At 41.8% G+C, this 14,589-nt stretch overlaps 1 protein-coding gene across 13 annotated transcripts in view; it reads left to right on the top strand.

Annotated features, from left to right (window-relative positions):
- ZMYM2 (zinc finger MYM-type containing 2) overlaps positions 1 to 14,589 on the top strand; it is a 185,597-nt gene that overhangs the window by 149,450 nt on the left and 21,558 nt on the right. For all 13 annotated transcript variants that reach the window (XM_034758789.1, XM_034758797.1, XM_034758798.1 and 10 more), the window contains 6 exons: positions 141 to 175; positions 2,038 to 2,167; positions 2,328 to 2,443; positions 3,355 to 3,526; positions 5,525 to 5,632; positions 13,936 to 14,030. In XM_034758789.1, the coding sequence (XP_034614680.1) occupies positions 141 to 175; positions 2,038 to 2,167; positions 2,328 to 2,443; positions 3,355 to 3,526; positions 5,525 to 5,632; positions 13,936 to 14,030 (656 nt within the window). The remainder of the gene's footprint in view (positions 1 to 140; positions 176 to 2,037; positions 2,168 to 2,327; positions 2,444 to 3,354; positions 3,527 to 5,524; positions 5,633 to 13,935; positions 14,031 to 14,589) is intronic.

Below are 14,589 nucleotides of genomic sequence, written 5' to 3'. Positions count from 1 at the left end.
ATAAGCAGTTGGCTGTGCTTGTCTGGTAATACTGTGATAAAGTAACAGTCTTAATTTTTGTTGTTGAAAATTTATTTTATGTACTTTTTATATAAACTGTAAAATAAACACTGTTAATTTTGAATCTCTTTACATTTTAGATCAGGGTTGTCAGATTTCCCGAACAAAAATGACAGTAAGTATATAAAATATAATTAGATATGTTAAAATGACATTTTGAACTCTTAAAGAAACACCAACAAAATAAGTAACATTTTTAAATGATTAAAATAGAAAACATTAATCCAACTTTGGGTTTTTTGTTGTTTTTTGTCGTCATGATCAGTGAAACTAAATTGGCTAGCTTAAGTTATAAAAAAAAAAAAAAATTGACAGGTTTCAGAGTAGCAGCCGTGTTAGTCTGTATCTGCAAAAAGAACAGGAGTACTGGTGGCACCTTGGAGACTAACAAATTGTATTCATATGTTTTTTTAAATCACTTCCACTAAAACAAACTACTGGGTATTTTCTTGCTGAATTACGTGAGAGTATTCCTTTAAAAATAATTCACAAGAAAATATAGTTTTTGTATGTTTTGTGTTCCTAATGAATAGGTGTATATAATAAATGCAGAAGGGAAAAAACCCACTGATTAATTAGCATTTTAAGGTTATGACCCATTTTGGAAAGGCAGAAAGTCCCTCTGATTATGCAAATAGTTATTATCAGAAGTACAGTCACTGCTGTAACAGAGTCCCATTGACTACATTTAGACGGTATGTAGGAATAACTGAGTAACTTTTTGCAGGACTGACGCCTGTGTAGCGGAGAGCAAGGCACAGCATGAATGGAGCATGGAGTAACCTCAAGTTTGAATTTTACTAGGTTGTATCAGATTGTCACAAAAAGGGGGTTTAATAATGGTCTCGTCTTCCAGATTACCTTGTTTTAATTTCACACTAATTTATTTTTCTCTCTCTTGTTGAGATCTTCGGGATGCTTATTTTCCAACTAGAATAGATTATCTCCTTCAGATTCCTTACTGTTATAGAAAAATATATTTAGGCTTGTATAGAGCTAAATGTTACTTTATTATATATGTCTATTTCAATTTATATTTAGTTTATGTATAAATGTGTATGCATTAAACTTTTAGGGATTTCTGTAGTAATTGGAGATGTCAACCATAAGCCATCTTGATTAAAATTTCTGAGCACGTACATAGAAAACTGCTTCTAGACGCATTGATTCAGTCCACAGTTTTAAAATAAAAAGCAGCTATAAAAGCCCTCATTACATAACCTTTACTTGTTAGGAAGTACATTGCCAACTATTGTAGTATTTTTTAAATATTTTACTATTTTATAATATCCATTTGTAAGTCTTAAGTATTTCCTCTACTGATTTTAATTCACACTGCCGTGTATAGGTGAAAATCTGTTTTGAAGAGAACTCTGTTCATCAGTGGGTTTATTTTTAACAGCAATTGAAACTTACGTAGTGTTCTGTCATGCAAAACCACCTTGATTTATTGATCATCACTTTTAGTGCATTTCTAGAAATGGAGTTGGATTACTGCTATAGAGCCCATATTGCATATTTTTAGGATAAAAAAACAGCAGTGGAATGCTGAAATTAAAAATAAAAATTAGAATTGAAGACTTTTCGTTATGGATTATTATACCTCTAAAGAAGGTCAAATTTTGAGCCTAGAGCCTTTCAATTGTGTTGTTGTTAATAAAGTAGTTTAAAGCTAGAGCTTTTAAAAGTTGTAAAACAACATCAGTGAAGTCAATGTTGTAATTTAAACTAAAATTTAAAAGTTAATTCTGAAAGTATTAGCCCAGAGCAAATAAAATACAGGTGTATTATGCTTCTGACAGAAGAAGCTCATTTAGAAATGCAAAACAACTTTTAACTAAAGAGCAGTCACCAGTGCTGCTGTGTTTTGCTTTCTTTTCCAGGACTTATATATGTTTAGAACACAAATATTGACTGGTATCTGAAATCAAAAGCTGTAACAAATCAATAATGATGCAATTGTTTGCTTGTCTGTAGGGTTCAGTGCCACCCCCTTCTCCAACGCTTAACAAAGAGATGAAGAACAAGGCAATTCTTTGCAAACCTTTGACAATGACAAAAGCTACATACTGTAAACCTCACATGCAGACAAAATGTTGTCAGACAGGTAACTAGTGAATATTAGTAGAAGTAACAGTTCGTTCATTTCACCTTTCATGTATTTGAATTATATTGGCTTGAAATATGCTACAGAAAGTTTAACTTTTCCAAGCTATTCTTGTAAGAGACTTTTAAGTGCCTTTCTGTAATTTGGCTTATTTTTATAGAAGATGATTGGAAGAAAGAATATGTCCCAGTGCCTGTTCCTGTACCTGTTTATGTTCCGGTGCCTATGCACATGTATAGTCAAAATGTTCCTGTTCCGACAATAGTTCCTGTTCCAGTAAGTCATGCCTTATTTTTAAGCTGAATTGCATTCAACTTTAGCTAAGAGAATAATTTGTATCATTAATTATTTTGCATGTTACAGTCATTAGTACTGTGTTGCTTGAGGGGTGCTGCAGCAGTTTTTTTTTTAGGTAGAACAGTACTTTGCTAGTGACACTTCAGCTTCCTCACCATTCTTCAGTAAGCAACCTGCCTGCTTGCATATATGTAAGCTCTTACAGTGCTGTTTTGCTCCAGCAACAGTTTTGACTGGTGCATCTCGGCTGGGTGGTCAAAGATGGGGAAGTGAAAGATTGAGAGGGATGGCAGAGGGAGACTAGCAGGAGGGAGTAGAAGCAAAGAGGGAATGACAGGGTTGCAGTGGAAACCAGGATAAGATTTGGATTTCAAAATTTCTAGCAAATTAAGCTTCTTAATAGTTACCATTTACATAGCATTCTACATTTTCTACGTGATTTACTCAAGTGATAATCCTCACAACGCTTCTTTGACTAGGGAAGTAAAAAGAATTTTCCACATTTTACAGATGGGGAAATTGAGGCCACCAAAAGAGGGTAATGACTTGTCCAAGGCCACAAAGAGTAGGTAGATAGAATCGGACCTGGGATTAGGAGTCAGGAGTCTCCTAGCACTGTTCTTTATTCTCACCACTAAATTGTACTACAGTACTTCTCATAGCATTTCTGTCCCTCTTTTTTTCACTCTGGTCATCTGTATTCATGGTTTTTCAATCGTCTTATCAACTGTTGGCTTTTCTGCTAAACCTTAATGAGGGCACCGTTTCCTAAGCCCTGAACTATTGAGTCTTTTAAAAGATGGATGTAAAACTTCTGTATTTAACTCTACATTGGTAATCATTTGTTAACAACGAAATTTTTGAAGAGTTATTTATTCCTATTTGCTTAGGTGCCAGTTCCAGTTTTTCTGCCCACCACTCTGGATAGCAATGAGAAGATCCTTGCAGCAATAGAAGAGCTGAGGGGTAAAGTTCCTTCAAATCCTCTGGAGGCTGAGCTACTGACTATAGCTGAGATGCTGCCTGAAGATGATGGAAAAACAGAGACTACGGATCTGAACAGTATGTTTTGTTGCTTTGGCTTTTGAATCCATGTGTTTTTACTTCTGTATGTATGTATCTATAGTGTTCTTACATTACAGTAATTAAATACAAAATTGCTATTTGTGAATTCTAAAATTAATTGGAAACTTTACCTGTTTAAACAAATTTCTAGAATATTTCATCGTATTTGAGATGCAGGTAACTTTTAGAAATCTGTTCTGTGGCTTGGCTGGCAGCCGTGTAGATGCTGGAATCCCCTCACTTGCTCCTAGAGCCAGGAGGATGACAAATTGTCACCCAGGATTTTCTTACTCTGTAGGGCTCCTTCCTTTACATCTCTAGTTTGACTGCTGCTTCATTTAAAAAAACCACAAATGCAGGAAAGTGACTTCTGCAGCTGGGTCCAACCACCATTTATCTATCAACCAAAGGAGGCTAAAGAAAGAACAAATTAATTGTTGTTTTTGCAGTAGCACTTTCCTGTAGACACCTTAAATTATTTATTAGCTGAGGGAAAAATTCACCATCTCAGTGGAGCCAAGGCAGTGGCTGAAACAGTTTTTGCAATTGTGAGGAACAAAATCAGCCTCTTAGGGTGCCTAAAGACTCACTATAAGGGGTAATTTTTTAACGGTGACAGTAATTAACCATTGCAACAGTTTTTACCAAGGTTTGTGGTGGATTCTAAATTTTTAAATCAAGATTTTAAATCAAGATTGCATGTTTTAGAAAAACCTACACTCTAGGAATTATTTTGGGGAAGTTCTATAGCTTGTGCTATACAGGGTGTCAGACTAGATGTTCAAAATGGTCTCTTCTGGCCTTAGAATCTATGAAAACCTGCAAAAGCAGTGTCTCTCCCTGAAGCAGAACGAGGAAGCAGTTGATGCAATTTCTGGGGCTGTGACAGTGAAACTGCTTTCCCACCTTCTTCCCATCCCCCATGCCAGCTCACCTGAAGGGGGGAGAGAAACTCTCTCTGAGGCATCCTCAGATTCCGAGGATGAGATGATTCAAGACTTTCACTAGGAGAGGAATTTCTGCAAACTTTCCTGCCATGCACACTTTTTTTTTCCTCCCCACGTATCATGATATGTTTGTGGCTTCTAAATTTTACCAGAAAAAACCTCTCCTTCAAACAGTAACCTAAAAAGCTTTTGATAGGTCTCCGGAAGCTTTTTTCCCAGACTACTTCAGCTGTTTCCGCAAATTATCTAGAGACGATATGGACAAATGTTTTATGGCTGGGATACAGGAGGCTTACAAGGCTGCAGAACGTCCATGTCCGTTAAAACTTAACACTCACGAAACCAGAAACAGGGCCACAACCTCAACTGGAGAATTGAAGGTGTTACTAGACAAGCTTTGCAAGGTTGCTACCTCAAGTTCCCTTTGCTCTTTCACTAGATACTGTTGACAGAACATACAAATGTCTGCGGACAGAGCCCTTTGACTGTGGAGAGCTTGTGTGCTCTGCGTTTTACTGTGGAGAGCTTCTGTGTGCTCACAGAAACTCTATCTCTGACAGAAGTTGGGGAAGAGGTCAGAGATTCCTGTTTGCTTTCATCTCCTCTCCCTTTTCTGGTTTATCCTCTTGTTTTCCCTCCGTTTGTTTTTGAAAAGGTCTGCTATAAAGAAGCCCAGGATCTATGCTGTTGCAGGCAAAGCCGCAGAAAGACAAATTATATTCCCACTTTATGCTAATTTGCTTTCTGTGGCTGGTTGAGACAGCCTAGATTACACAGGTCCTGAGCTTTACAAACCTAGACTTTGACAAGAGATTCTCCATAATTAAACAGGGCAGAGTAGGCTAACATATCTTTCTAGCTGGGAAGGAGTCAGACTGGAGAAGCAGAATAAAGCACTCCAGAATTGGAAAATCTGGGCTGGTGATTTGACATCATCCTGCAGTGTGAGTATGTGAGGAGGAATTCAGTGTCTGCACTGTCTTGGCAGAGCCACAAAATGAAAATTGATTGTTAAATGGTAATATAATTTTATTTAATTTAATTACAGGTGTAATAATTGAAACAGACTTGCTAAACTCTGATACAGAGATGCAGACAAGCTTGCCTGATATTCCGTATGAACCAGATCTCGATATTGAAATTGATTTTCCAAGAGGTATTTCTGCTATTCTTTCAACAAATGTTCTGAATGAAATAGTCTTTATGGTCTGGCTTCATAGTCTTTTTGGTTGTGATACATACTGTTATAACATAAGAACACCCATACTTGTCCATCTAGCCCAGTATCCTGTCTCTGACACTAGCCACTGTCAGATGTTTCAGAGGGAATGAGCAGAACAGGATAATCTTGAGTGATTCATCCCCCGTCATTAAGTCCCAGCTTTTGCCAGTTTAGGGACACGAAGTTTAGGGACACGAAGGAGCATGGGGTTGCATCCCTGACCATCTTGACTAATAACCATTGATGGACCTATCCTCCATGAACTTATCTAAATCTCTTTTGATCATGTTGTTATACTTTTGGCCTTCACAGCATCTCCTGCAATGAGTTCCACGCATTAATTGTGCATTGTGCGTTGTTTGTTTTAAACCTGCTGCCTATTAATTTCATGGGTTCTTGTGTTATGTGAAGAGGATAACTAATACTTCCTTATTCACTTCCTCCACACTACTTGTGAATTTATAGACCTCTTTCATCATCTTCAAGTGATGGTCCCTGTTGTTTTCCACTAAGGGTTATGCACCAGGAGCCCAGAGCCAGAGCTTTTCAAAGTAATAGTATCCATTGGTCCACGCATGTGCCCTTGTACTGTCTCAGGATTTCGCCTGAGGCGATAAAGGGCAGGGTGGACGGACCATGCCTTCAGTTCCTTCTCAGTGCTGCGTGGTTTGAGTTGGAGCTTCTGCTGTTCTCTCATCCTTGGTGACGTACTTTCTAAACTTTACAGAAAAACTGTTTTTATTCTTGTACATAGGATTTTACTGATTTTGTAGTAATTTCATATGATTAAGAACTTTGGGATGCAGCATTGGCCAGACAGTGGGCTTTGTTGACAAGCTACTGCAGCAAGATTGTGCCCGCTTTCAAGCTGTTTTGGAGGAGTGCAAGTGGGTTGCTAGAATTATACTTGAGGCTGCAGTTGATTCTGCAGACATTCTCGTGTACAATGGCAACCGGAATTGTCATGAGGAGGGAATGCTGGTTACACTCCTCGGGCTTCCTTAGGGAGGTACAGAGCACAATTGAGGACCTCCCTTTTGATGAATCACACCTCTTCCATCAGAAGATGGATGATTCCTTACACTCATTCAAAGACTCTAGAGCTACCCTGTGATCACTAGACATTTATACGCCAGTGCCCAAATGAAAATTTTATTGCCTGCCATTTACACAACGCTACAGAGCTCCCCAGTTCTACCACCAGCAAGTCTTTGAGACTCCACAGAAGTGCCCAAAGGTACAAAGATCCCATCCGCGGGGACAGTCCTGTGAGCAATATACTCAATCTTCTTTTAAACAATATTTCTGAGTGCATCTAAAGAACCATCAGTCACTTTGCACACCAGCACTCGTGCCAACCACTTCATTTGGGGGCAGTCTCAAACTCTTTCTGCCAGCATGAAGAGCAATAACAGTGGACAAGTGGTTTCTGGTTGTCATTCAACATGGCTGTGTGATTGAGTGTATGATGCTACCTCCTCCACATCCTCAGCCCCAGTCCTGTCTCAGGGACCACTCTCACGACAATATCCTTGCCCTAAGGTGGATTCTCTTTTGCAGAGAGGAGCAGTAGAGCCAGTGCCCACAACCTTTCAAGGCACAGAGTACTGTTCTAGTTATTTCCTGGTGCCAAAGAAGAAGGGGGGATGGAGACCAATTCTGTATCTCCAATGCCCCATCCGTTCTATTCGCAAGCCAATGTTCTGCATGGTCAAGCTTGCGGCCATTGTTCCCTCTCTAGAAAAAGGCATGTGGTTTACAGCTCTTGATATGCAAGATGCCTACTTCCACGTCGACATCCATACAACCCACAGACAGTTCCTGAGGTTCATGGTGGGCTCTCAGCACTTCCAATACAGGGTTCTCCCATTTGCACTTACCACTGCTCCATAAGTCTATATGAAGGTTTTCTCTGTGGAAGCGGCTCATCTCAGATGGCAGGGAGACCTTGTCTTCCCCTACCTGGATGACTGGCTGCTAGTGGCACGGCCCAGAAGGGAAGCTTGAGAATTGACATCCCAGCTCCTTCTACTCCTCTTCTCCCTAGGGGTGAGTGTGAATGTTAAAAAATCAACTTTGCACCCTATACACAGTCCCTGGAGTTCATTGACACACGCATTGACGCAACCTCCGCAAGGGCTTATCTGCCGAAGGACAGGTTCCAGACAGAACTGGACCTGATTGCTTCAGTGACATCCAACCCCCCGGTCTCAGCCAGAACTTGTCTTTACCTCCTCAGTCACATGGCAGCATGCATGTATGTCATGGCCTTCACTCACCTGTGCTTTTCCTGTTTACAACTATGACTGCAGGGAGTATGCTCCCCTATGAACCAACCCGTTAACACCATTCTCACTGTTCCACTAGAAGTAATCTCCTCCCTTCGATGGTGAACAGATTTGCTCCAGGTTTGCTCTGGAGTGCCCTTCCTTCCATCCTCTCCAAGTATGATGATAACGGATGCATCGTTCGATGGCTGGGATGCCCACATGGGATATCACATGACGCAAGGAGCTTGGAACACTTGGGAAGCCAGGATGCACATCAACATCCTAGAATTTCGGGCGGTATCTTAGGGCATGCCACGTATTTTTACCTTCCATCTAATCTTGTCATGTTCTTGTTATGTCAGATGACAACACTGTGATTTGCTACAAAAACAAGTGAGGAGGCACAAGGTCCCCAACGTTGTGCAGAAGCGATACACTTCTGGAAGTGTTGCATTGCATACTATATCCTATTGTTGGGGACTCAAAATGTGATTGCCAATGCTCTCAGCAGGAACTTTGTGACCAACAGCAAATGGGAGTTGCACATCATGGTTGGTGATTGCCTCTCACACCAACACCAAATACATCCAGTACTGTTCCAGGGGAGGGTTCAGCGCCCATTCGTAGGGTGACACCTTTGGCATCGACTGGTCAAACTGAATCAATTACACCTTCCCTCCCCTACTGCTCCTGCCCCGCATCCTTCACAAACTCCCATGTGAGAGGACAACGGCCATCCTGATTGCCAGTTCTGGTTTCCTCTTCTCCGCATGTCAAAGCATCTTCCACTCTCGCTTCTGAGGTTCCCGGTGCTGCTCAGACAACACAGCGGTAGGCTCAGGCAGCCCAATCCACAGATGCTTCACCTGAGAGCTTGGTTTTTAGGTGGACACCTCTGCTAGCATGGGAATTTTCTTCGGCAGTGCAAGATGTCCTCTCCAGTAGCAGGAAGGACTTCATGAGGTGATCCTACCAAGTTAAATGGATACGTTTCACTTCCTGGGCCCACCAGAAGGGTCTTGCCACTGAGGCCATGGGCATCCCAATGCTCTTAGACTATTTCTGTCTCTGAGGGCCTCGGGGTTCGCTCTCATTGCTTTCCACCCTCCTGTGGATGAGAATTCGGTTTTCACTCAGCCTTTGACTCTGAGGCCTAGTCTTCACTTACCGGCTGGTCCGGCGGCACGCCATCGATGTTCTGGGATCGATTTATCGCGTCTGGTTAAGACGCGATAAATCGATCCCGGATCGATCCCGGAAGTGCTCATAGTCGGCGCCGGTACTCCAGCTCGCCGAGAGGAGTACGCGGCGTCGACGGGGGGAGACTTCCGGCCGCGTCTGGACCGCGGTAAGTTCGGACTAAGGTACTTCGAATTCAGCTACGTTATTAACGTAGCTGAATTTGCGTACCTTAGTCCGAAGTCCGGACTAAGTGGGGACCAGGCCCCAGATTCTGGTAGGGCCTTGTACACAAATACCCTCCCATTCAGTCTATCACTCCTCAGTGGGACCTCAGTCTAGTCCTAATGGCATTGATGAACTCACCCTTTGAACCTCTGGCCTCCTGCTCACTTTCTCTTCTTTCCATGAAGGTCGCTTTCCTTGTTGCTATTATCTCTGCAAGAAGGGTTGGTGAACTGGGGGCCAAGATGGCAAATCCCCTTTTCATCACATTTCATAAGGACAAAGTCTCCCTGTGCTTGCACCCCAAATTTCAACCAAAAGTTGTTTCCTGTTTCCTCCTCGACCAACCTATATAGCTGCCTACCTTCTTTTCTAAACTGCTAGCCTCAAAGGAGGAATGGCAGCTTCACTCCCTTGATGCATGTAGGGCCTGGCCTTTTACCTACAAAGGACAAGGTCATTCCAGAAGTCTCATAGACTATTTGTTGCCATAGCGGAGAGAATTCAGGGGCAGGCTATCTCCAGTCAGAGAATCTCAAAGTGGGTCTCAAGGTGCATTACACTCTGCTATCAATTGTTAGGGCAGTCCCAACCAAGTGAGATAGGGGCCCATTCCACAAGAGCGCAATCATCTACTATGGCCGTGCTCTTCAAAGTGGCCTCTACAGACGTATGTAAAGTGGTCATGTGGAGTTTAGTACATACCTTTTCTTATTATGCTCTAGTCCAGGGATCGGCAACCTGTGGCACGCAGCTCGCCAGGGTAAGCATCCTGGCGGGCCGGTTTGTTTACCTGCCACGTCTGCAGGTTTGATCAATCGCGGCTCCCACTGGCCGTGGTTTGCTGCTCCAGGCCAGTGGGGGCTGTGGGAAGCGGCACAGGCCGAGGGATGTTCTGGCCGCCGCTTCCCGCTGCCCCCATTGGTCTGGCGATTGGCTGAACTTGAGGACGCGGCAAGTAAACAAACCCGCCCGCCAGGGTGCTTACCCTGGCAAGCCACGTGCCAAAGGTTGCCGATCCCTGCTCTAGTCATTCTGTGGCAGATGCTTTGTTTGGTGTGGCGGTCCTCCGTTCCATGGTTCTGTCTTCTTCCTCACAACCTCCTCCTATCTAGGTATTGCTTGTTAATCACTCTCAGTGAAATACAGTAGGGACCATCACTTGAAGAAGAAGGGGAGGTTACTTACCTATAACTGGAGGTTCTTGGAGATGTATGGTTCCTAACTGTATTCCAATCTCGCCCTCCTTCCCCTCTGCTGCAAAACTGGTCGATTTTTTGGTGGAGAAGGAACTGAAGGCGCGGTCATTCCGCCCTGTCCTTTATCACATTGGGTGAAACCATGAGGCGGTACGAGGGCGCATGCACAGACCCACGGATTCTATTTTGAAAAGCTCTGGCTCTGGGCCTGTGGCTCATGCGCATAATCCTCAGTGGAATACAGATAGGAACCACACATCTCGAAGAACCTCCAGTTATAGGTATGTAACCTCATTTCCCCCTTTAGTCATCTCTTTTCTTAACTGAACAGTCCCAGTTTTTTTAATCTCTCCTTGTATGAAAGCTGTTCCATTCCCCTAATCATTTCTTTGTTCTACCATTTCCAATTCTAATATATCTTTTGAGATGGGGCGACCAGAACTACACTCAGTATTCAAAATGCAGGCATACAATGGCTTTATATAGTGGCATGATGATATTCTCTGTTTTATTATCTGTCTCTTGGTTTTTAACATTCTATTAACTTTTTTGACTGCGATTACACGTTGAGCAGATGTTTTCAAAGAACTATCTACAATGACCAAGTTCTCTTTCTTGAGTGGTAATAGCTAATGTAGACCCCATCATTTTGTATGTCATCCCTTTAAAGTTTACTGTCTTGCTTCTTTGGGTTGTTGGTTGTTCAGGTTGGCAGACTGAGGGTGTATGAGTGAGTTCCTCATCCTTCGAAAGAAACTTTTCCAAATAGAGCGCTACAGTCCAAGTAGCATTGGAATTCCACATCAGTGAGACGATCAGCCTACGTGTGTTCTTCCTGAAGCCTCATGCAGGGAGAGCAGAACAGAGTTTGCACATACTGGACATGCAAAGGGTGCTGCTATATTACTTGGACAGGCTCAAGCCCTTCCAGAAATCACCCAGACTCCTCTTTTGCTTATAGGGAAAGGGTTATGGGTCAAGCAGTACCCACCCAGAGACTGTCTGGCTGGAACATCAAATCATGCTTTTGACTCGCAAGGATGCTACTTCTATATAAAGTGTTAGTGCGTTCCTCCATATACAGTCTCTATCAGTGGCTTCTTTGGTGTGCCTTCCCATCAGTGACATCAGTAGAGCAGCAGAGTGGTCATCTGTCCACACACTTATGAAGCATTACACACTGGTGTAGGTGACCAGGGATGATGCCAGATTTGACAGGACTGTAAGGACTACTGTTTGGAAGTCACCAGCTGTGGAATTAACGGACTATCAAAATAAAAAAGGTTACTTACCTGTACAGTAAGTGATTTTCTTTGAGATATGTAGTCTGTATATAGAACAGGAGTACTTGTGGCACCTTAGAGACTAATGTATTCCACAACCCACCCGCTGTTACTACTACTTCGGAATTCCCCAAACCCTGAGCTCTGAAGGTGGTGAAGGAACTGAAGGTGATGAGGTGGCTCCAGGCTCCTCACTGGAATGCTTTAGAGTGTAAGGGTGCATGCACTGCCACACAGATGCTGTGGACTAGAAAGTTTTCTGGCACATGCACTGCCCCCGCAATCACAAGCTGTGGAATGTGATTTGGACTACACATCTTAAAGAATATCAGTGACTGAACAGCTGAGTAATCCTTTCCTTGGATGTGTGGCATAAGGCCATTCAGCCCCACTCTGAACTCAGACAGTGTTTGGTAGTTAAAGGGGAAGTCAGCCTCCTTTTACTATTAAAAGTCAATAAAGTTTACAGCCTGCAACTTTAAATCCAGTCTCTTCGTTTTGCTATGTGTCCTGGTCAAAAATTGGTGGCTTCTTTCCACTTCTCAGGGGTTAATCAGAGATGTAGTATTGGGGCCTTACCTTATAATTATAATTAATAATTTGTATTACCATCGCTACTAGGAGCCCTAGTTACAGACCAGATCCCACTGTGTTAGGTGCTTTACAAACACAGAAAAAAATACTGTGCCTGCTCCAAAAAGGCAATTTAAGACTTAGTAATGTTAACTTTACATTTTGTTATAAACAAAAATAAATGAACAAAGTACATTTTGTAACGTCACCCTAATTTGTTTGTTTTCTACTGTTTATTCACTAAGGGTATGTCTACACAGCAACTAGATACCCCACAGCTTGAGCCCTGTGAGCCGGAGTCAGCTGGCATGGGCCAGACGGAGGTGTCTAGTTGCTGTGTAGAAATACCATTACTTGCTAATTCACACAATGGGATCACAGGTCTGATCCAAAGTTTGTATAGGTGAAAGAAAAACTGCAAAGTCATGTGTTATGTGCCCCTCTTATTAAAACAGAAGAATGGCCATACTGGGTGAGACCAGTGGTCCACCTACCCCAGTATCCTGTCTTCCAACGGGCCAGTGCCAGTTGCTTTAGAGGTAATGAATAGAACAGGGCAGTTTATCAAGTGATCCATACCCCATTGTCCAATCCCAGCTTCTGGCAATCTGAGATTTTAGGGATGTCCAGAGCATAGGGTTGCATTTTGGCTAATAGCTATTGATGGCACTTTCCGCCATGAACATATCTAATTCTTTTTTGAACCCTGTTACACTTTTGACCTTCAAAACATACTCTAGCAATGAGTTCCACAACTTGACTGTGTTATGTGAAAAAGTACTTCCTTGTGTTTGTTTTAAACCTGTTGCTTATTAATTTCAGCAGGTGAACCCTGGTTCTTGTGTTATGTGAAAGGGTAGTTGTTGAACAGCACTTGTCCCAGTACAGATCCTTGGGGAACCTTGCTATTTACCTCTCTCTTCTATGAAAACTGACCAGTTATTCCTGCCCGTGGTTTCCTGTCTTTTTACTAGTTACTGATCCATGAGAGGAATTTCCCTTTTATCCCATGACTGCCTACTTTTAATTCATCTGTTCATCTGTGTGTCTGATAAATCTGTTCTTTATTATAATTTCAACCAGTTTGCCTTGTACTAAAGTTAAGCTTACTGGCTTGTAATTGCCAGGATCATCTCTGGAGCAGTTTTTAAAAATAGGCATTACGTTAGCTATCTGCCAGTCATCTGATGCAGAGATAGATTTATGCGATAGGTTATATATCACCGTTAGTAGGCTTACACCATATTAGTGTTGTAACAGACCACTTGAAAATTTTTCTTCATCATTAAATTGCTTTTGAAATTGGTATTTCATATAAAATACTAAAACAGAGTGAATTGCTTCTTCTGAAATCCTACACTTGGTACTGCAACAAACGTTAGCAGAACATTATCATCTGTGTACTCTAATAGACTCCTTGTATTAGCGCAGATTTATGTAACCCATAACCTTGGACCATGTAATCTTTCAAAAGTTTTATGAAACTTAAGTTTCTAATATATTTGCAGCGGCTGAGGAGCTTGATACAGAAAATGAATTTTTGCTGCCTCCTGTATTTGGGGAAGAATATGAGGAACAGCCAAGACCTCGATCCAAAAAGAAGGTAATAGATCATGTGATTCAAAAAGAAAAAAAACTTTGTACACTGCAGGTTGACTAAATTTTAGATCACTCTGAGAACTGAAGTTATTGCTAATTAAAATATTAATATGTCTACTTGCTTTGGAATGAAATAGTACATTTGTTCAAGTGGTAAAATTAATTCAGTGCCCTGCAATTAATTCAGTGTAATACTTACTCCAGATTTGTCATCAGGCAGAGTGAGTAGGAGAGTGGTTGCCAGTTAATTTCTGGGATTTAATCCCATCTTTGCCACTGACTTGTATAGCCTTGTACAAATCACTTTACTGCTGCCTCAGTTCCCCTATTTGTAAAGTGGAAACACTAAATCAGGGGTGGCTAAACTTACTGACCCTCCAAGAAATTCCATTGAGAGTAGAGCTTTACTTTGCTCAGCCAATTATATAAATGTATTAGCTTACTGGAGCAGCCACTATAAGTAATGATTATAAGTATTTTTCAATCGCTCAAAATTTTCCCAGACTTTGTTTCCACTCTGAAATTTTCCAGGTTTGAGGACTGACCAAGTTTGATTTTTGGAT

The sequence above is a fragment of the Trachemys scripta genome, chromosome 1, assembly GCF_013100865.1.
Source record: "Trachemys scripta elegans isolate TJP31775 chromosome 1, CAS_Tse_1.0, whole genome shotgun sequence".
In the NCBI taxonomy this organism is placed as follows: domain Eukaryota; kingdom Metazoa; phylum Chordata; order Testudines; family Emydidae; genus Trachemys; species Trachemys scripta.
This window is presented reverse-complemented; position numbering and strand designations above follow the sequence as displayed.